Genomic DNA, 23,787 nt, shown 5'->3' with positions numbered 1-23,787 from the left:
TTGGTCCTGCTTTGAGCAGGGGGTTGGACTAGATGACCTCCTGAGGTCTCTTTCAATCCTAATCTTCTATGATTCATCTGTGGCCAATCCCCGATGCTTCAGAGGAAGGTGGAAAAAATCCTCAGAATACATCTAGCCAATTGTATATTGGGAGGAAAAAGTCCTTTCTGACCCATGTGAGCGACCAACTGACGACCTGAGGTGTGAAAAGGTGATTACAGTCATTGTCTTAATACAGTGCTGCTGATGTTATGGGCATGTTGAGAGCAATCTAGAGCTTTTTGTTCTTTTCATGACCTATGAAGGGAGGGCGTGAACTTGGGGATTCATAAACTGTAAGACCAGAGACTATTACGACCATCCAGCCTGATTTCCTTCCCACCCCGGGCACAGAATTTTTCCCAGAAGACAGACTAAAACATATTTTAGAAATGTATCTAATCCTATTTTATAGGCGCCAAGTGATGGTGAGGCCCCACTTCCCCAGTAAGGTGTTCCAGTGTTCAATCACTCTCACTGCTAGGAAATTGCATCATATTTCAAGTTTGAATTTGTCTAACTTCAGCTTCCTCCATTAGACCTTGTTCTGCCTTTTGTCTGCAGGACTGAAAAGCCCCCTGTTCTTCGATCTCTTCTCCATGTGTTACTGCCTACGCACAGTGAACCTTCTCTCTGATAAACTGAATATATGAGCTCTTTAAAACTCACATCAGAAAGCTTGTTTTCCAACCCCGGGATCATTTTTGTGGCCCTTTTTTGAACTCTCTCCTTCTTGGAGTATGGACACCAGAACTGGACACAGTCTTCTAATAGCTGGCTTACCAGTGCTGTGAACAGTGGCAAGATCACTTGCCAACTTCTACTTGATGTTCCCTTTATGTAGGGGACGGTATAATGAGGTGTCTACAATGGCATACGACCATCCACATCTGCTGTTAGCAAATATCTCCAGTGGTCAGAGATGAGATACTAAATGAGGAAGCTCTGAGTTACTACAAAGAATTCTTTCCCACATGTCTGGCTAGTATGTCTTAACCCCATGCACAGGATCTAACTGATCACCATGTTTAGTGTCAGGAAGTTATTTCCCCCAGGTCAGACTAGCAGAGACCCTGATTTTGGGGGGAGGGGGAGGGTTGCCTTTCTCTGCAGCCTGGGTCATGGAACTAGAGTAAATGGTGGATTCTCTGTAATTTTTTTTAATCCTTAAACCAAAATTTGAGGACTTCAACAATTCAGTCAGATGTGATGGGCCTATTAGAGGAGTGGGTGAGTGAGGTGCTGTGGCCTGCGAAGAGCAGGAGGTCAGACTAGATCATGATGGTCCTGTTTAGCCTTAAAGTCTGAGTCTATACATTGAAGGATCAGATTAGCCCTTTTTAACACAGCATCGCACTGACAGTTCACACTGCAACAGTTATTCACGATGACCCGAAGCCCTTTTCTGAGTCACTGCTTTCCAAAACAGAGTTTCCCAGCCTGTACATGTAGCCTGCATTCTTTGTTCCCTGATGATTAATTTGTGCTTGGCTGTATTAAAACGTATTTTATTGGATTCTGATCATTTAATCAGGCAATTCAGCTCCCTCTGTAATAGTAATGTCATCCTCATTATTTATTACCCCACCAATCTTCAAGTCATCTGCAAAGTATATTGGCAAAGATTTTATGGTACAGTAAAACCTGCCTTAGAGACCACCTCTGAAGAGAGACCACCTGTCACGAGCGACTACTTGCAGAGGCCACAGCTCTCTGGTGTGCAGACCTTTGAAGAGAGACCATCTCTTACAAACAACCAGTTTTGTTAACTTCCATGAGTGGTCACTCTTGGCAGGTTTTACTGTATCTAGATCATTGATAAAAATATTGAATAGCATTGGACCAAGAACTGATCGCTGGGGGACCCCACTAGAAACAGCCCGGCTCATTGTCTCACCTTCAGCAATTACATTTTGAGATCTGTCAGTGAGACTGTTTTTTAATCTATCGAATGTGTGCCCTATTGTTTCCGTGTCATGCAAGTTTTTTTAATCAAAACATCTTGTTGGTACTCAGTCACATGCTGTACAGTCATGAGTAGACCAAACTGAACCAAGCAAATTGGTTGTATGCAACACCTTTACACTTACCAGAGACGGAGACTAAGGGACACTGAAGAAGATTAATCCAAATTAACCAAAGGTGTGAATTTAAAGTGGATTTGTTAAATTTCATTTAAACCCTGTGTGGATGCTTTGATTCAGAATTAAAGGGGCCTTACTTTAGTTTAACTTAATTCATTTATAAACAGTGAGAGAAGTTGCTCATCACTATGTGAGTCTTAAAATCTGCACTGAACAAACTAGATTCAATTTTTAAGTATCTGGGATGCTCACCTAGTAAAATATTTTATGATTAAACAAGGTAAAAATCTTGATGACATTTATATATAAATTACAGTTAAATGATCAACCTGTTGTGCCACAGTGTATAAATGTTGTTCTATTTTTCTTTCTTTGATGAACAGCACGACAGGGGATCAGCATGAGCCTGATTTCTATCATCACTATTACTCTGTCAAAAATTTTCATTCTTCTTTGAGTGATGGTACTTATGTGTATTCCACACATGGGTGTGCATGCGTATGAGTCCGGAAGTGTTTCATAGTAGAGTTCGTTGACCCGCACGTGTGTTGTACATCCCCTCATGCTCCCAGCCCAGGTTGTAATAGGTAGTGCAGGTCGATGCCTCTCCACCTCCCTCTTACTGCCACATGGCATGAGTTGGAACCCCTGCTCCTTCACGCTCGTAGTTTTTCTGAGCGTGATTTACCTTTCACTCGGTGTATATAGTTGTAAATGGTTGTATATAGTCTTTCTAGTATAATTAGATAAGTTAGTTTAGTTAGTGTAGTTTCTTTCCCTTTTGCGGGACTGATCCCCCTCCCACCCCCCACACTCCCCGGGGACTATGTCCCAGATTCTGGGATTTAAAAATTCTCAGTGAGTTACAAGCACCAGCAGTGCCTCAACTGCCTCAGCAAGGCACATGTCACAGTGCGTTGTTCAATCTACAAGTCCTACCACCCTGAACCTGGGAAGCTCGAGAGCTCTGCCTCCATAAGTACTTGGTGGAGGAAGCTATGAGACTGAGGGTGTACTTGGATCTGGGACCAGCAGACTCCCCTGTACGACGACCATCACAGGTGGTGAGTGCCCCTCCAGCACCTCGCATGCACCGGAACTATCTGTACCAAAAGCCAAGGATAAGTCTTGGCATGAGAGTAAAAAACACTCTCCATGGGAAAAGAGCAGATCCCCTCCATGGACTTCTCCCAAGCACAGTGTTTCCTCCCCGAGGTGGGCCAGATTGGATGAGATGTTGCACATGGATCTGGCTGGACCAGCACCCAAGCTTCCCCATGTGGAGGGTAAGACCATGCGCAAATGTGATCTGATGGTACCGTTAGCAACCCATGCGTCCAGAACACTCACTGGTGTGTGTGCTCCACCTATTCCACCGGTACCTCTGCACCTCGCAGACAGGCCTGCCCCGCAGATGCCACCAGGCGCTTCTGGCATCTTCATGAGCACACCATGAACTTCTGGGTGCTCCAAGCCTTTCTCGTTAACAAAGGAGCTGGTCCTACCATACATGCAGTCTCCTCTCCTCTCTGGCAATGTCCCTATTTTTGAGCAGTGGTTCTCAACCTTTCCAGACTACTGTCCCCCTTTTAGGAGCCTGATTTGTCTTACGTATCCTCAAGTTACACCTCACTTAAAAACTACTTGCTTACAAAATCAGACATAAAAATGCAAAAGTGTCACAGCACACTATTACTGAAAAATTGCTTCCTTTCTCATTTTGTATGTATTACATTTTAGTTTGTACTGACTTTGCTAGTGCTTTTTATGTAGCCTGTTGTAAAACTAGGCAAATATCTAGATAAGTTGATGTACCCCCTGGAAGATCTACGTGTATCCCCAGGGGTACACATACCCCTGGTTGAGAACCACTGCTCTGAAGGATGAACCACTGCTGCTGGAGAAGTCTGTCCTATTGCCAAACCACAGCACTCCGGTACCGACGGGACTCCCTTTGCCGGAACTATCTTCAGAGCCCGAGGAGTTCTCGGACCCAGAACCCTCGTTCTCCACAATGTCACACCGAAATCCAGACTTGCGCACAGACCACCTTACCCCCCAGTGTATGTTCTGGCAACAGAAGCCTGTGATTGCTACCCATGGGGCCCACCAAAACCTAGGGACCCTTCTTTCTGGCCCTCTGGGGACACTGGGATCCCTATCGCAAACATTATGCACCATCTAAGGCATCCTATCGACCATCCCCCATTTGCCACCATTGTTTTATGAGGGAAGAGACAGACATCGAACTGGTACCACCGGCTCCGCCGGTCCCTACTGCTACATACTCATTGTCTGATGAGGCACTTATTCCCCTCCTATTCTCTTCACCGGACAACCATCACCAGTACCAGGACTTGCTCCTAAGGGTAGTGGCAGACCTAGGTATCCCGTTGGAGGAGGTTCAGGACATGGAACACCAGCTCCTGGACATCTTCCAACCCCAGGGGCCCTCTTGGGTAACTCTAACCATTAACGAGGCCATCCTCCAACCCGCACGTGCAGTATGGCGCACCCCCACCTCCTGTGCCCCCACACCTAGGAGGGAAGAGAGGAGGTATTTCGTACCTGTAAAAGGGCAGATTTTCTTTTTACGCATCCTCCTTCCTCCCCCCCACAGCTCTCTAGTTGTCCACACGGCAGCAGAGGGGGTGCACAAGCAGAACTGCTGCCTAGCCATTGGTGGCTTTAATGTGATCCCTAATCTTTGTATTGCCCAGCTGCCCCTCCATCATGATGAGGCAGGGGCCAAACCTGAGCAGCACTGTGACCCAGCACACCAGGTTGCAGCGCTTGCCGGGAGCCAGGCCTGTTAGCATGTCAGCATTGCTTTAGGGATTGAGTCGCATGTATCTTTGTGAACAGGATGTTGATGTTGGAGGTCACTCCTACACCATTAATGGATTAAAGAAATATACTGAGTACAGCTTCCGAGTGGTAGCCTACAATAAACACGGTCCTGGAGTCTCTACCCAAGATGTTGTTGTGCACTGGGCAGCACAGCATGGGGAGGAGGTGACCAGTCCTCTGCGGAGAAAGAAGTGGTTCAGGACTATTTAGAAAAGCTGGACGTGCACAAGTCCATGGGGCCGGACGAGTTGCATCCGAGAGTGCTGAAGGAACTGGCGGCTGTGATTGCAGAGCCATTGGCCATTATCTTTGAAAACTCGTGGCGAACGGGGGAAGTCCCAGATGACTGGAAAAAGGCTAATGTAGTGCCATTCTTTAAAAAAGGGAAGAAGGAGGATCCTGGGAACTACAGGCCAGTCAGCCTCACTTCAGTCCCCGGAAAAATTATGGAGCAGGTCCTCAAAGAATCAATCCTGAAGCACTTACATGAGAGGAAAGTGATCAGGAACAGTCAGCATGGATTCACCAAGGGAAGGTCATGCCTGACTAATCTAATCGCCTTCTATGATGAGATTACTGGTTCTGTGGATGAAGGGAAAGCAGTGGATGTATTGTATCTTGACTTTAGCAAAGCTTTTGACACGGTCTCCCACGGTATTCTTGTCAGCAAGTTAAAGAAGTATGGGCTGGATGAATGCACTATAAGGTGGGTAGAAAGTTGGCTAGATTGTCGGGCTCAACGGGTAGTGATCAATGGCTCCATGTCTAGTTGGCAGCCGGTGTCAAGTGGAGTGCCCCAGGGGTTGGTCCTGGGGCCGGTTTTGTTCAATATCTTCATAAATGATCTGGAGGATGGTGTGGATTGCACTCTCAGCAAATTTGCAGATGATACTCAACTGGGAGGAGTGGTAGATACGCTGGAGGGCAGGGATAGGATACAGAGGGACCTAGACAAATTGGAGGATTGGGCCAAAAGAAATCTGATGAGGTTCAATAAGGATAAGTGCAGGGTCCTGCACTTAGGATGGAAGAACCCAATGCACAGCTACAGACTAGGGACCGAATGGCTAGGCAGCAGTTCTGCGGAAAAGGACCTAGGGGTGACAGTGGACGAGAAGCTGGATATGAGTCAGCAGTGTGCCCTTGTTGCCAAGAAGGCCAATGGCATTTTGGGATGTATAAGTAGGGGCATAGCGAGCAGATCGAGGGACGTGATCGTCCCCCTCTATTCGACATTGGTGAGGCCTCATCTGGAGTACTGTGTCCAGTTTTGGGCCCCACACTACAAGAAGGATGTGGATAAATTGGAAAGAGTCCAGCGAAGGGCAACAAAAATGATTAGGGGTCTGGAACACATGACTTATGAGGAGAGGCTGAGGGAACTGGGATTGTTTAGTCTGCGGAAGAGAAGAATGAGGATGGATTTGATAGCTGCCCACACTACCAATTTCAGGTCCTCCCATTCAGCATAGCGACAGTGCCATGGATATTCACAAAAGTATTTGCCGTGATAGCAGCCCAGATGCGCCGCCTCGGCTACTCAGTGTACCCCTACCTCGATGACTGGCCCCTGGAGATGCTACCCACCAAGAAGCAATCGCTGCGATCTTCGCTCCTTACAGTCTCCTGGCATCTCTGGGTATCTGCGTCAATGAGGAGAAGTCAGTGTTGATGCCTACACAGAAGATAAACTTTATTGGAGCGCAGCTCGACTTTCCCCCAGCAGACCACTTAGCAGCACTGATAGCTCTCATCAAGGATGAGTGTCACAGGCCATGCATCATGGTCCGCTGCTGCTTCTCCTTTTTTTAGACATATGGCACCTTGCACCTACCTAACACTGCATGCATATGCATTGTCTTCAGGCCTGGCTCCTTTCCATATACAGACCCAACAGAGACCCTGTGGACGCCAGGGTCATTGTTCCCCAGACCATGCTGGCCTCCCTCACATGGTGGTCCGATCATTCCAAGATCATGATTGCTACTCCCTTAATCCCTCCCATACCACAAATCTTTATACACCCCTGCTTCATGAAGAGTTTACTCAACACTTTTCCACCAGTAGTGAAGCCCACACTCCTGTGGGACCTTAATCGTGTTCTCTGTGCCCTCACAAACTGTTTGCAACATGTGAAAGTGACATTCAATGAAAGTAGCCATCGCCTCAGCCAGACGGGTCAGTGAACTAATGGCCATGATGGTGGGCCCGCCTTACACAATATTTCACAGGGACAAATTGTCCTTGTGTCTCCACTCCAAATTCCTCCCAAAAGTGGGTGTCAGAATTCCACCTAAATCAGAGCATCCACCTGCTAGTTTTCCACCCTAAACAACACGCTTCCCCTGCTGACAGAGCCTTGCACTCCCTCAACATCTACTGTGCACTGGCATTTTACCTACACAGGACTCGACCCTTTCAAACATCGCCAAAACTATTTGTGGCCATTGCTGACTGATCCCTTTTGTCCCAAAGCATCTCAAATTGGGTATTGGGGTGCATCTGCAAATGCTACAACCCATCCCAACACCCCCCCCCCCCAACACACACATAGACAGCAGCTACAGACACCACCAAGGCCAGGCCATACTGCAGACCACACTTCCATTGGCATTCTTGCACCCACCTCCACGCTAATCATCGCTTGCGAGTCACCATGTGTGGATACATGTAGGGACCATCACTCAAAGAAGAGGTGGTTATTTACCTGTCACGGAAGGTTCTTCGAAATGTGTGGTCCTTATCCACTCCGCACCCTCCATCCCTCTCCTTCAGACTGGATTCCATGACAGTAAGAAGGAGATTAGAGAGGCATCAACCTGCACTACCTATTATACCTTCAGCTAGGAGCACAAGGGGACACACTGCGCACGTGTGGGTCAATGGACATTGCTAAGAAACACTTCCAGACTCGGGCACATGCACACCCAAGTGTGGAATACAGATAGGGACCACACATCTCGAAGAACCTCCAGTTACAGGTAAGTAACCTCCTCTTTTGTGATGTTCCTTAAGGCCAGAACTATAACACCATATAACGAATGAGTGCCATTACTAGATTTTCAGGTTTGTAGCTACATGACAATTCTTCCAAAGGATTTTTTCCCTCTCTCTATTACTCACAAGTAATAATTTGGCAGAGCAAGCCTTGACTTATGCTTGATCCTAACCTCTTATTGTATGTGTAGAAAGGAAAAATCAGCTTTTGCACCAGAAGGGAAGTAATGTGTGAAATTTTTTAATTGGTTGCTTATATTTCAAAGTTGTTAAATTATACAGTAATGTCATAGACAGCAGAATGCCATTTGGAAAAAAAAAGAGGGTTATTTTACATTTTGGCTGTATATGTAATAGAATTCATACAGTTAAAATATTAAGTGTGGGAGAAGATTAATTTTCTACAGATGTTATCTTAATTTTTGTGTAGTGGTGTCAAGAAGGAATTCTAAATAAATATAAGCTTTTGTAGCAGGCTCAAAGCATTGTTAAAAATAAGACATAAAACTCGGAATTTCAGTTTTTAATAATGTACATTGTCTAATCTCAGTATAGAAACTGAAGTGAAAATTGTCCCTGCCTTAAAAATATGGTGTGATACTTTTTTTTAAATGATGTTTGTGATCTGGGGGCTGGGGTGGTAAACGCAGTGCCAAAGTCTTTAAAAAGACAGATTAATTCTGCCTGGTTTTGCTGCTGACACACTAATACTAAAGGTACTGTGGGAGGAATAAGGAAAAAATGAAGCCATGCTTAGATCTGCTTTCCTACTTGTGTCCGTCTAGGTCATGAAGAAGCCAGGTTTTGCTGTTTCTCAGTGGTAAACGTTTCACCTTTGGGTTAGAGAGAAGAGCCTATCTCATTCTTTTCTTCTACAACATGTTTATTGCAATTGCTTTTTAAATTGGGTTCTTGTGTTAGTAGTCAATGAACAGAATAAAATAGTTCATGTGTAAGACGAGTGTTGCATCCCATTGCTGCAAGCTTGAGCCATGACCTTAAGTGGTTGGAATGTAACTTCAAATTTCTGTGTGCTCTGACCTACACACAGACCTTTTAGAACTCTTTCTGCTGGTGACAGAAGTTTATTTTTTAGTACTATTGATTTTAATGGAAACACTGAAAGTTATACGTACTGAAGGACCAGTACTGTTTATAATGTTTCTGTATCTGTTCTTGTTCTTTATTACTAGGAACTCAAGATCTTTATTAAGAGTTCATCTGCTCTTTCTTTTTATCCTATATGTGATTTCCCGACATTTTGGATGGTTTCTATAAAGAGCGTACTGTCAGATATAACATTCTAGTGAATAAATAAATGATAAATAAGCAGCGGGGGCGTATGAACTTTGACTTAGAAATCTATTTGTAATACAAATATAAAAAAATCATAATTATATGAAATAGTAGAATTGTATCAAAAATATTTTTCAAACTTCAGGGTGTCACAGCTATTCTTTAAGTGGCATAAAATACCGACAATACTGAATTAGACAAAGGGTTCTAGCCCTCAAAGGTATGACGTTCTGGAACAGCCTTCCAAGGGGAGCAGTGAGGGCAAAAAGCCTAACTGGCTTCGAGACTGAGCTTGATAAGTTATGGAGGAGATGGTATGATGGGACTACCTACAATGGCATGTGGCCAATCTGCGACTGTTAGCAGCAGATATCTCCAATAGCCGGTGATGGGACACTTAATTGGAGAGGGCTCTGAGTTACTACAATGAAGTCTTTCCTAGGGGTCTGGCTGGTAGGTCTTGACAACATGGTCAGGGTCCAAGTGATCGCCATATTTGGAGTCAGGAAGGAATTTTCCTTCAAGTCAGATTCATAGAGACCCTGGAGTTTTTCCGCCTTTTTCTGCAGCATGGAGCAAGGGTCACTTGCTGATTTAAACTAGTGTAAATGGTGGATTCTCAGTAACTTTAAGTCCTTAAACCATGATTTGAGGACTTCAGTAACTCAGCCAGAGGTTAGGGGTCTATTACAGGAGTGGATGTGCGATGTTCTGTGGCCTGCAATGTGCAGAGATCAGACTAGAGGATCATAATGGTCCCTTCTGACCTTGAAGTCTATGAAGACAGAGGCATGTCAATAATAATTTAATTACCAATATCCAGGGCCTTTTATATGAAAGGATTATCATAGAATCATAGAAGATTACTGTTGGAAGAGACCTCAGGAAATCATCTAGTCCAACCCCCTGCTCAAAGCAGGACCAACACCAACTAAATCATCCCAGCCAGGGCTTTGTCAAGCCAGGCCTTAAAAACCTCTAAGATGGAGATTCCACCACCTCCTGAGGTAACCCATTCCAATACTTCACCACCCTCCTCGTGAAATAGTGTTTCCTAATATCCAACCTAGACCTCCCCCACTGCAACTTGAGACCACTCTTCCTTGTTCTGTCCTCTGCCACCACTGAGAACAGCCGTGCTCCATCCTCTTTCGAACCCCCCCCTTTTCAGGTAGTTGAAGGCTGCTATCAAATCCCCCCTCACTCTTCTCTTCTGCAGACTAAACAAGCCCAGTTCCCTCAGCCTCTCCTCATAAGTCATGTTTCCCAGCCCCCGATCCTTTTCGTTGCCCTCCGCTGGACTCTCTCTTGAATTTGTCCACATTCTTTTTGTAGTGGGGGGCCCAAAACTGGATGCAGTACTCCAGATGTGGCCTCAGTAGTGCTAAATAGAGGGGAATAATCGCTTCTCTCGATCTGCTGGCAATGCTCCTACTAATGCAGCCCAATATGCCATTAGCCTTCTTGGCAACAAGGGCACACTGCTGACTCATATCCAGCTTCTCGTCCACTGTAATCCCCCAGTCCTTTTCTGCAGAACTGCTGCTTAGGCAGTCGGTCCCCAGCCTGTAGCGGTGCATGGGATTCTTCCATCCTAAGTGCAGGACTCTGCACTTGTCCTTGTTGAACCTCATCAGATTTCTTTTGGCCCAATCCTCTAATTTGTCTAGGTCACTCTGGACCCTATCCCTACCCTCTAGTGTACCCTCTCCCCCCAGTTTAGTGTCATCTGTGAACTCGCTGAGGATGCAATCTATCCCATCATCCAGATCATTAATAAAGATGTTGAAAAAATCTGGCCCCAGGACCGACCCCAGGGGCACTCTGCTTGATGCCGGCTGCCAACTAGACATCAAGCCTTTCATCATTATCCATTGAGCCCAACAATCTAGCCAGCTTTCTATCCACCTTATAGTCCATTCATCCAAGCCATACTTTTTTAACTTGCTGGCAAGAATACTGTGGGAGACTGTATCAGAAGCTTTGCTAAAGTCAAGATATATCTCGTCCACCGCTTTCCCCATATCCACAGAGCCAGTTATCTCATCATAGAAGGCAATCAAGTTGGTCAGGCATGACTTGCCCTTGGTGAATCCATGCTGACTGTTCCTGATCACTTTCCTCTTCTCTAAGTGCTTCAGAATTGATTCCTTGAGGACCTGCTTCATGATTTTTCCAGGGACTGAGGTGAGGCTGACCAGTCTGTAGTTCCCCGGGTTTTCCTTCTTCCTTTTTTTAAAGATGGGCACAATATTTGCCTTTTTCCAATGGTCCGGGACCTGTGCCGATCACCACAAGTTTTCAAAGATAATGGCCAATGGCTTTGCAATCACATCAGCCAATTCCATCAGTTCTCTCGGATGCATTAGATCTGGACCCATGGATTGCAGAGCACTTTGCAGACATACTGTATGCAGGAAATGTTTCAGCCATCTCTGCAGTGAAATGTAACAGTATCTATCAGTACCACACAAAAGTTCAAGACATGGAAGCAAGAAGAATGCGGTATCCACTTGAAACTGCAAGGAGAATTTTGGTAGTTTTGAGTATAATACCTCAAACAGAAATTTGTCCAGGGCTATCTGAAAGTTGGCACTTCCAGCTATGTAGTGTTCTGTGCTAGGGCTAGAATACCACCCAGCAGATCACCGGCCACAGTTCCAAAACAGATACACGTATTTATTTCAATTTATACTGCAATTTTAAAAAAGTGTCCAGCCCCGATTGTGGGAATCTTTGATGGTCTCTTCAAAAAGTATTACACTTGAATAAACTAGTATTTATTCAGGTCAGTAACAATGCATAATATCACTACAGACGTTGCTTGGATGTCTGCCATTTAGTCGTATGCCCAAGTTTGCTTGTTTTGTGATATTATTGTTGTGGTTTGTATTACATTAGTGCTTACAACCCCCAACAGAAATTGGGGTCTGATTCTGCTAGGCACTGGACAAACGGTGAAATGAAAAGTGAAAGACAGCATCTGCCCAGAAGAGCTTACAGTCTAAATAGACAAGAAACACGAAGTGTTAGATCAGAAGCAGACACAGAGAGGTGAAGTGACTTGCCCAAGATCACTCAGCAAGTCAGTAGCAGAAGCCTAATGAAATCACAGCTGGAAGTAGTGTTGCTGCAGTCTGACTCCTCAACTCTGTAAATTGCCTGTATATGGCTCCACATGCAGTAAAAATAAATGTTTTTTCCAGTGTGTACTATATTTTTATTTGTAACTTTTCTATAAAGAACTATTTACGTTTGAATATAGTGTAGTAGGTGTCAGAATCAAATTGTTGCTTTCTACTGGTATGAAAAATTGAAGTCAAACTACCACACATTGCTAGAGACTCCACTTTTCTTCAGAGATTTCAATTCTGCATAAGAATACAATTTTTAAGAATATTTACATTCCCAGAGCAGTCTATACAGGATGTATTTTGTGTTGCCTTACTATATGATGGCATTGTCTTAGGGTTGTTTTTTTAAATTATTATTTACGTGTTCTTGGGGACAGGATATTACAAAACTAATCTTCAAATGTTGTAGTATGTTGTTTACTTCATTTTTGAATATGTAGTTATGGTTTTGCTTGAGCCGCAAAGCCTGTTTCTGAGAATTAGGTTTGCAGGTCTCTGGGGGAAGAGCATATGACTGTGTGTTTTGGTTTTTTTACTTCTTTTTAGTAGTCTGTGTCTGTTATGATGAGAAACATATTCAGTGTCTTTTTCTTTTTACCTCCCTTCTATTGGATGCTGGTATCTTATCTGAAATGCAGCATTTCTGATTAGGATTATAGGAGAGGCTGCTTCCTCTCTGGACTCACTGCTGTGTGATGCATCAGTAAGGTCTGTCACACCTTTTTTAATGACTGTTTTATATGACAGGAAAAAATCAAATTCCTTCCTTTAAAGCAAAACATTTCACAATGCCGTGACTTTGGGAGGAGTGTTCTTTATTATCCTGGATTTTATGACTTCCTTTAAAAGTTTACAATGACATATTTTTAAAAATGTACTCATTGCCAAAACTGTACACATCTGAATGTATGTATGTTCACAGAATACACACAGTGACCATATATTGTCTTCATTGTCTTAAGAGTTTATTATAGTGGTTTGATTTAGTTCTCTTTGAAACAGGTCTAAGTCAGAGCGCATTAGTGGACTGTTAATGCACATCAGCAGGGTGCACATTGTTAGACCGTGGCAGGCTAACACGGGCTAGATTCACACCCTAGTTTGCTGTGTACTGAATGTCCATATAGACAAGCCCTAAGAAAGGTGTAATTCAGGTGTGTTTGTACTGAATATCTGTTACAAAGTGAAGAAGTAATTCAGTCACCATACTGATCTGCTGAGACTGTCAGGAAAAGTGTCAATTTTATTGATATGGACGCTTGTCCAGTGAGAACTGGACTTGTATCACCAAGTAATATATTATTTAGTTTTATGGTGGTAGTGCCTAGTGCACTGTTAGGAATAACAAAAGGGCAAGCCCTTCACTGAAAAACTGAGTCTAAGCATAAGAAAAAGAGATTAGGTCGATACAAGAAACAGATGGGGGGCTGCCCTTTAAAAGATAAGATATGGTAAATACGTAATGGTGCAATTATTTCATGACGATAACACTGCCACCAGGTGATACTGTATTGCTTAATTCTGCAAAGGCAAATATCAAAGAATCTGATTAGTTGGTGAATGTAGCTTGTGACTATTGCTCTTTAAAGTTTCACAGCCTCCTAACCAAGACCAAAGGTAAATATTCTGTCACTAAATGTAGGAGAGGGAGAGGGTATTCTCTGTGATTCTCAAAGCTGGGCAAACGGTGCTTTTGATGGAATTGAGATATGTTTCAAATTCATATTCTGGCCTAGCATTTAGTAATTCTTTGACTGTCAATCTACACGGAAAAGACTGCTGTTTTAACAAGTAAATAACCTTGCCAGAATAACTAAATTCAAAGCTGGTAATTTGGTTCTTATGAAACATTTATTTTTACTTTTACAATTAAAGAGGATAAAGCATTCAAACATTTTGAATAACTTAGTTCATGATTTTTGGTGAAATGGTCATTTGCTGTTTTTTTAAAAAAAGGTTTTGTACGTTGTTCTCAAGCAGCTATAACATTGATCACTGTGTTTGTAATCTTAAAATGGGTTTCCTTTACGCTTGCAGCATTATATATAATGTTTTTATATCCAAGGCTCTGAGCATTCGCAAATGTTCGGTAATTCTCAACAATGGCTTTACTAGGTAGATTGTAGAAGTAGTATCCTCATTTTGCAGATCTGTAAAACTGAAGCACAGAGAATTGAACTTGTCCACAGTCATTCAGCCACTAAGTGGCAATGCTGTCAGCAGAATGCAAGATTCCTGACTAGTTAGGTGTACTAGTCACTAGACAAACATTTTTACTATATACATCTCTCTCTTTATTATGTCTGATGCATAGTAAAACCTGCAGTTTTACATAAACTACTACTTCGGTGTAGTTTAAAATGACCTTGGTCATCAACCATTTTACCTTTTTAATTTTCATTTTCTATAGTCAGTGTTAGGCTGTTGGCATTGGAATGCTATTACTTAAAGCAGGAAGAAAACCTGTGACTATGCAATTGTGTGCAGTTGGAGAGAAAGAGAGAGGAAAAGGGAAATCTAAACCGGAGGGGCTAGACAGCATGGAAAATATTCATCATAATTAGCTAACCAATAAAACATTTCATTTTAGTAGCCCTTTGGGAGTGATGTTTTTGATAGAGAGAACTTTTTTTAAATGATCACATTAGCATCCTGAAATGCTTATCATAGAATAACATCACTTAAATATATTTGAATTAGTTCTATCTCCCCCAGCAAATTATTTTAATAATGATGAGATTCTCTTTGCTGTGTCATTGAAGAATTGTACCATCTTAAGCCGTCAAAATCTAGTAGTCATCCTCACTTTTTTACTGGATGGAAAACCACTAAGGGAATGTTTTATACTGTGCTTTCACTACTGGAGACCTGGGTTCTGATGTGTATTAAGTTGCCAATAACAATGATTTTGGTTTCAGTCTAGACCCCTGTGGCTATTTGTGAACATTACAAAGCATTTTGATGCAATTGTCACAATAGGTAGTCACTGTTCAAGAAAAGCCCTTGGACTAGAATGTTTGCCAAGGAATGGTATGACAGAACAGATTTGAGCAATTAGCAAGCCAGATCGTGCTCCAAAGTGTTCATTCTGCACATTGCCACAGCTGGTCTAACTGGGAACCTTATGGTCTTCAGATCTGTCAGGTGCATTATAAGGAATCTTCTCTTTAGCTGAGTCAGTAGGATTTGTGTTAAGCTTGTCTTAGCTGGAATTCACTCTTTGCATATCAAGAGATATTTCAACCCACGGCCTAGGCAAATTGGCAGAGCTATGTGTGGGAAATCTATAGCACATACATTATAATGTCTGACAGAACATTTATATATCTTTGGATGATAAACTTATTTTTTATTTTTTTAATTGTAGGTTAGTCATTTCCCACATTATAACATTTGATATCAATCCCAGGCGTCATAGCTGGAGACTTACTGAATGCCCAGTGCCTGCAATGACCATTCATCTTGTTTGTTAAAGATCATCTGCATCAGTTTAGGTCTCATAATACAAGCATCTCATGTTTCGTTGCTGAGTTTACTATAAAACGCATTGGAAAACTTCATTCTTGGAGCAGAAAGAGCAACATATTGGAAGTTTTGTTTCATACTATTTAAAAATGTTTATCCAGTCTTCATGGTTCAGACAGATAAATCGGCCTCTTTTCAGTGTCCATTGGTCAAGCAGTTAAGTCCCATGTTTCAGCATTTCCCAAAAGGTACTTTTAGCAACCATATCATTATTTAATGACAACCTTCTGAGCACAGTGGAGCTGCTATTTAAAATATAAGAGGGACTGATTTATTTAAGATCAGCTGTGGTTCTAGTCTTTCAAATGATCGAGGAATCATACTGTCTGTGGATTGTGCAGCATCGGTGACCATTAGACTGTGTGGAAAATGTTTGGGGTTTTTTCCTTGAGAGCCCATTCAAAAATATGTTTTAAAAGAATCTCAATATCAGCAGTAATTGAGAAGATTGATCTGTTGTTTATCTTTCTGGCACTGTGGAACATGATTCTTTATCCATGTTCTTAACATATCACTTGCATTTTGACATGCTGCTAAAAAATTTGAGATTAATACAAAACTACCCAGAAATAGCAATTTAAGGAATGTTCCAGAGAAATGGATATAAAGGTTTATTTCGCAAATACCTTGTTAAACTGTGCTTAAAAGTTTGAGATAATAAAGTGGTTCCTTTACGGGTATTAAACTAATTTTAGTGTAATTATTCATTGACATAGCTGTGCACTGCTGAGCATTGTACTTGCAAATCTGTTTGTAATGGCATTCGAGGCATTTTGAAAGAGAGTGGGGGGCTGAAGGGAAGAAGGAAATAAGTCTTAGTCTTAGTCTTCTAAATGCATACCATAGCTATCAAAAATACCAGTTTGTTACCAATTTGATATTTAATTGCTGCTTCCCATGGGTGAGTTTGCTTGCCTATTCTTTGCTTACCTTACATGTACAATGTACAAGTCCTTTGTGCATTTATTTGGTTCATGGTTTATTTTTCATACCCCGCTGGTTTTTGTTGTGTTTGAGTGATCTACCTACAATGCTGTCAGGAGAAGTATTTCCAGTCTCTAGTCTTACACAAGGACACAACTGAGTTTTTGTTAATCTGGGAAATTTTGGCAGCTCTCCCAGATGCTTCAGCTTGTTGCCCTCAGGTTCCTCAAATACAGTGTACAGATTACTTGAAGCAAATGATGGGTGTGTTTCATTATATGTAGAGATTAATATATTAATAAGTGGAATGTGTTTTAAATTAAACGTGAATTTAAAAAAAATTCATTAGAGTTATTTTTTATGGGCAGATTTCATCAGGTACTTTGGTTTCAGTTTGGTTATTTAAAAGCCTTTATATAACTTTTTTAATTAACATGGTTAACCTGATTTGCAAAGATAGGTAAGACATGTTCCCTGCCCCAAAGAGCTTATAATTTAAATAAATCACCTGACAATATTACCAAGACATCATACACTAGCCAAAACATTAATCTAAAGCAGGGATCGGCAACCTTTGGCACAGAGCCCGTCAGGGAAATCCGCTGGTGGGCTGGGATGGTTTGTTTACCTACAGCGTCCGCAGGTGCGGCTGATTGCAGCTGCCACCAGCCGTGGTTCGCTGTTCCAGGCCAATGGGGGCTGCGAGAAGCGTCGTGGACTGACAGATGTGCTGGCCATCGCTTCCCGCAGCCCCCATTGGCCTGGAACGGCGAACCGCGGCCGGTGGCAGCTGCGATCAGCTGCACCTGCGGACGCTGTAGGTAAACAAACCATCCCAGCCTGCGAGCAGATTTCCCTGATGGGCCGCGTGCAAAAAGTTGCCGATCCCTGATCTAAAGTACTCTGAAGATGCAGATTTTGAAATTAGAATGTCAAGAAGTGTTGGATTTTAGGAGGGAGAACTGCTATTGTGGAAAAGGATTTGCTACTGAGTTTAATTTTTTTCTTTTTAAATTCATAACAGATAATTGTTTCCCTTATTCTTCCTGGAATTAGGCTGAGCAACTAAAAGGGTGGCTATTTAACTTTCTTTGAGTGTTAAGCCAATGAAATTGATGCTATGTGGAATTATGTGGGTAAAATTTTCAAAAGTGCCTAACTGAGTTAGGCGCCTAAGTCCCCCTGGAATGGAATTTAGGCTCCAGACACAGTTAAGTGCTTATGAAAATGCTACCCCGTAGCAGTGAAGCAGTCATCTGTCAGGGATGGACCAGTAGTTACCACTTCAGAAGACGTATGGTTGCCTGATGTGGCTTCTGTGCAGTACAGTACAACTTGATATTTGTATAGCACTCTTCACACAAACTGAATCCCAAAGTACTTCATGGAATTGAATCATGAAGTAACATGATAAAAGTAGAAGGAAAAGAAATAAAATCTGTAGGGGAAAAATAGGTTTTCAACTGGAATTTAAAACGAGAGTCTTCAGCTATGCAGGGAGTAGGGTGACCAGACGTCCCAATAAAATTGGGACTGTCCCAATTTTTAGTTCTTTGTCCCACGTCCCGACCAATGCACGGTCGGGACGCCATTTGTCCCATATTGCGGTTTTGGCCGCTCCGGCCGCTTTTTTTTTTTTTTTTGCTTCCCCCAATATTTTGTCCATTTCTGGTCACCCTAGCAGGGAGATTATTCATGAATACAGGAGCTATACAGAACACTACCACATTTTTATCCACAATGGCAAGATTGTGTTGAGGGAACATAAAGGGTGTCAGTGATTAGGGACACAGTCCAGTGAAACTGTGAGGCAGGTACTTAAATATGAGCTTCAGAGGAGTTCCAGTGAGTTTAATGGGACTATGAATGTGATTAAGATTAAGCATACATCTAAGCACTTTGATGAATGCTATTCTCCTGCTTTGCCCCCTTTATGCCTTGGTACTCCCATATACCTAGGAGTACAAGGTGAAGCAGTGTAAGGCCACATACAGCCACATCTCTCCTGGGTTGCTGCAGCTCTTATTTGGCCCAAGAACGAGGACCAGAATCTGGCCCAAGGTCTGTAAGAAATCCATAAAGATATGCGGGGGGGCTTGGGTTGGATTCTGAAATGGATGAGAACCTAGTGGAGTTGTTTGAAGATGGGAATGCTGACTGCGCTACATAGTTTGTCTGAGAAGAGCCAATGGCATTCTGTACATGGATTGGAGCAGTTATTAATCTGTTGTATTTCAGTTTCTACTACTCTACAGCAAAAACACACCTATCCCAGGTTCTGGGTGCCTTAGACAATCTCTGAAAATTACTCTTCTTAAAGTAAATAGACTCTGATCACAGTATCCCAGCAACAATGTCAGTGTCACTGGAATTTAGTGGTCATGATGGCTTCACCTGTGCTTTTCCCAAACATTACCAATGTAAACAAGGTCAGAGAGGAGATTTTTTTAAAAAAAGGGGTGCGGGGATTTCAGCAGATGTGGACTATGTGGCAGTTATAGTGGAGATAGGTAGAATGGCATATGTGATATGTGGGGCGGAGTTAAGGCCCAGTCAGTGAAGGGAATGCAAGGTCACATTCAAGGGGGAAGATAGAAGAGAGATGGAGACTTATTTGCTGTGGTCCTTTAACCAACAAAAGCACAGGTCTTTTGAGGCATTGTGTGCGTGATTGTTTCATATTAAGTAGTTCTCATTATAGACTTTAACATTCTGTAGGTCTGATGAAAGCAAATATTCTAGGCTATCAGCCAATGAATATCACTTCTAGCACCATAAAAACATGGCGAGTTGTTGGGGTGGGTTTTTTTGTTTTTTTTTTTTTTTTTAAGGACTGAACCTGCAATATGAAAGTGATACGAAGCATAAACTAAATTCTAAGCATGGTTGTAAGTGTGTTGTATATAGTGCTTTAGCCATTGTCAGTTGTTGGAGAAATGGAAATTATGAGAACAGAAAGTTGTGCTTGGTCAAGGCTGAGAGGATATTTTGTTGACAGTTTTCATATTTGGAATTTAAAATGAAGGTTCTTTTAGTAACACTATCAATAGCCCTGTCTTTCAGTGTCTGCGCTGATTTGCTGTCTTGTGTGTCGTTCATGCAACTGTAACGTTATTTTATTCTGTGGATGTGTCTGTAGCTTTGTCCTTTCCACTCATGACAGAGGTGCTCATCATCCGCCAATACTGCAGTTGTCCCTCTATGCCTCTAGTGCACAACAATCAGTCACTTCCTCCTTTTTCCTATGGATGATATAACTGCGTAAAAAAATTTAATAGCATATTGTGTACCATGAACAAAAGAGTGAGGCAAACTCCAAATTTTAATAATTCACACCAGAGCCTCTACTAAAGTGTCAAAAGTTAAATGTAAAGCCTGCAAACTACATAGCATGCATCAAAGATGTTTTTAGCTTATTGTAAATACCAATTTAATCCTGATTTCCAAGAAGGTCAAAAACAGCTCCATTATCCAAGCAATCACAATATTGTCAGACTGTTCAACTAGTGCTGATTCAGATTTTACATCAGTAATATTTCGGACATGATGATTAGGCTCACACATGGTTAATGTAAAACAAAGTACAAAATAATTTTCAGAAAAACTATAAAGGAACAATAATACTTTGCTATTATTTTAGTAGTATAACACAACTTGGAAAGTGGACAGTTAATGAATTGGACTTTTTGCCTCTAGACACCTGAGTTTAGGGTCCACATGACTTCTCAACAAAATGTTTGTAAGAGTGTTAGAAACATGTATTGTTCCCTAACCACATTTTTGGAAATGGTTGAACCATTTTAGATGACATTTCCAAAAACAAGTCAACCTGAATGGTTTAAGTTTTTAATAAAGTTGTAAGCAACTGAAAAAAAATGTCAGGTGACCTTAGCAATCAGAGTTGCTGCATGCACAGCCTATAGTACTGCATGTAACTGGGCTTCTCCTACACAGAATATTTGCACTAGATTTAGTGGAGGCTTGCATGGATTGCCTTAATGGGATTCAGCATAAAACTATTTACATACAGTAGCGACTGCTATTAACATGCATCAGATTACACTTTATCACTTTTTAATATATTAATCCAAGGGATTTGTCTCAGCATTAGTATAGAAGCATCATATATGATGACATACAAGACATTCTACAACAAAGTTTACATCGTATTCTTCATGTCATGAAGCAACATTAGGTGTGGTTCTGTTAATACCCTTTAAAATTGTCATTGAAAAAATTAATAAACAATGAGAAGTAACTAGTTGTTGGAGAGAAATACCTGATTTGGGTGGAAGATAGGAGCACCTTGGAGAAAAAACACAACCTTCCTGTCTAAATTTCATGGGAAGAATATCACTGCATCACATGTATTGACTGTATTACGCCCCAAACTCCTTCAGATACCAGTTATATGGTACTATGCAGCAGGTAGATGACACTATAGTTTGATACGTGACTGGAACTCTGCTAAACTACTTCATAATTTACACATCAGAACTGGATAACTTTGCAGTGCCTCTTCAATGAGCTTTGTATAATCCAAAGATTACCTTTTATAACTGAGTCTAGTACAAATTAATACCACATTTTAACAAAGTAAAATAGAAAATCAGGTTTGAATGTACTATTGAATAGCAAATGAACGTTAATTTTTTTTTCTCTCAAAAAATGAAAAATATTGTTGGGCACGGATGTGTCCTCTTATGAGGTGATATTTTTCCTCAATTCTCACCCTTCCCCTTCCCTTGCCACTTCCATTACAATGGAGATTTGGTCTGCTTGCTCTACAGTGATGTGTCCTTTAATATTTCCCATTAGTTTTCAGTAGTTACCTTTTGCCTGCATGTCAGCCTTCAGTTTAATGGCCTTTTTTGTGTGTGTTCATTTTGTTTTGTTTCCCATCGTGGTTTTGTTTATTTCTTTTGTTTTTTTCTGTTTTCTTTTTTTAAACCGTCGTGATGTTTGCCCTTCATATTCCCCAATGTTTGCACATGACAAGATGTTGCCATCCCAACATTACCTCCCACTTCACTGACCAGTGCCACTACTGACCATCTAGCACCAGCCACAACTGGACCGTTGCCTTCGGCCCCTCGGGATGTCGTGGCCTCTCTCGTCTCTACTCGCTTCATCAAACTAACGTGGCGGACACCAGCATCAGATCCTCATGGAGACAACCTCACCTATACAGTATTCTACACCAAGGAAGGTATAAACAGGTAAAGATCTATGCTTGTGAATTGGATTGAATTCAGTTTTCTGCATCCTTTCACAACTCAAATACTGTCCCTTCACACTAGTTTCTACAGGCAAACAATATATGTATAGGTTTCAGAGTGATAACCGTGTTAGTCTGTATCAGCAAAAAAACCGAGGAGTCCTTGTGGCACCTTAGAGACTAACACATTTATTTGGGCATAAATTTTTGTAGGCTAAAACCCACTTCATCAGATGGATGGAGTGCAAAATACAGTAGGCAGGTATAAATACAAAGCACATGAAAAGATGGGAGTTGCCTTACCAAGTGGGGGGTCAGTGCTAACGAGCCAATTCAATTAGGGTGGAAGTGGCTGTTCTCAACAGTTGACAAGAAGGGGTGAATACCAAGGGAGGGGAAATCATTTTTGCAGTGCTAATGAGGCCAATGCAATCAAGGTGGCCCATTTCAAACAGTTGACAAGAAGGTCAGTACAAGGAAATTATTTCTTGTAGTGGCCCATTCTCTCCCAGTCTTTATTCAGTTCTAATTTGTTGGTGTCCGCTATATATATAATATATATATATATAGTGGCTCCATACAGTGACCAAAATCATAGAATATAAGGGTTGGAAGGGACCCCAGAAGGTCATCTAGTCCAACCCCCTGCTCAAAGCAGGACCAATTCCCAGTTAAATCATCCCAGCCAGGGCTTTGTCAAGCCTGACCTTAAAAACCTCTAAGGAAGGAGATTCTACCACCTCCCTAGGTAACGCATTCCAGTGTTTCACCACCCTCATAGTGAAAAAGTTTTTCCTAATATCCAATCTAAACCTCCCCCACTGCAGCTTGAGACCATTACTCCTCGTTCTGTCATCTGATACCATTGAGAACAGTCTAGAGCCATCCTCTTTGGAACCCCCTTTCAGGTAGTTGAAAACAGCTATCAAATCCCCCCTCATTCTTCTCTTCTGCAGGCTAAACAATCCCAGCTCCCTCAGCCTCTCCTCATAACTCATGTGTTCCAGACCCCTAATCATTTTTGTTGCCCTTCGCTGGACTCTCTCCAATTTATCCACATCCTTCTTGAAGTGTGGGGCCCAAAACTGGACACAGTACTCCAGATGAGGCCTCACCAATGTTGAATAGAGGGGAACGATCACGTCCCTCGATCTGCTCGCTATGCCCCTACTTATACATCCCAAAATGCCATTGGCCTTCTTGGCAACAAGGGCACACTGCTGACTCATATCCAGCTTCTCGTCCACTGTCACCCCTAGGTCCTTTTCCGCAGAAAAAGCTGAAGGGCTAGAGAGGTTGCCAAAGTTTTACTAGAAACCATTACAATTGGCAGTCTTTAATATTTGTTTCAGGGCTAATTTTCAAGGGACAAGTAAAATATACTTGGAAAACAAACACTGGTAGTTTTCAAACTGAAGCATGTTCGTGAAGTGGGCATCAGCCTGGTTTTGAATCATTGCAAAGGGTCAGTTGCATACTTTGAGCAGACTGCTTAATAGCTAAAAGTGCTTGTGGACTTTATCACCACCTATGGGATGCTGATAGTGTGGTAAACTCTTGCACCATGTTAGCCCTTAAACAGTCAATAGATACCACACCACAATATCTGAAATGCAGAAATTATTTCATGTTCTAAAACCAGGGACATACTGTCAGATTCCAGATACTACAGTGTGGTAACTGTTGGTGACTGTTGACTTCTTTATGTACAAGAATTGCC

At 42.1% G+C, this 23,787-nt stretch overlaps 1 protein-coding gene across 12 annotated transcripts in view; it reads left to right on the top strand.

The window, feature by feature from the left end:
- NEO1 (neogenin 1) overlaps positions 1–23,787 on the top strand; it is a 517,036-nt gene that overhangs the window by 383,586 nt on the left and 109,663 nt on the right. For 8 of the 12 annotated variants that reach the window (XM_048866139.2, XM_048866136.2, XM_048866135.2 and 5 more), the window contains exon 8: positions 21,849–22,068. In XM_048866139.2, coding sequence (XP_048722096.1) covers positions 21,849–22,068 — 220 coding nt within the window. The remainder of the gene's footprint in view (positions 1–21,848; positions 22,069–23,787) is intronic. The other 4 variants (XM_048866141.2, XM_048866140.2, XM_048866143.2 and 1 more) reach the window with 1 other exon arrangement.

Source organism: Caretta caretta, chromosome 10, assembly GCF_965140235.1.
Source record: "Caretta caretta isolate rCarCar2 chromosome 10, rCarCar1.hap1, whole genome shotgun sequence".
NCBI classification, from domain to species: Eukaryota; Metazoa; Chordata; order Testudines; family Cheloniidae; genus Caretta; species Caretta caretta.
Note: the sequence above shows the minus strand (reverse complement) of the source record. Positions and strands in the feature narration are given on the sequence as shown.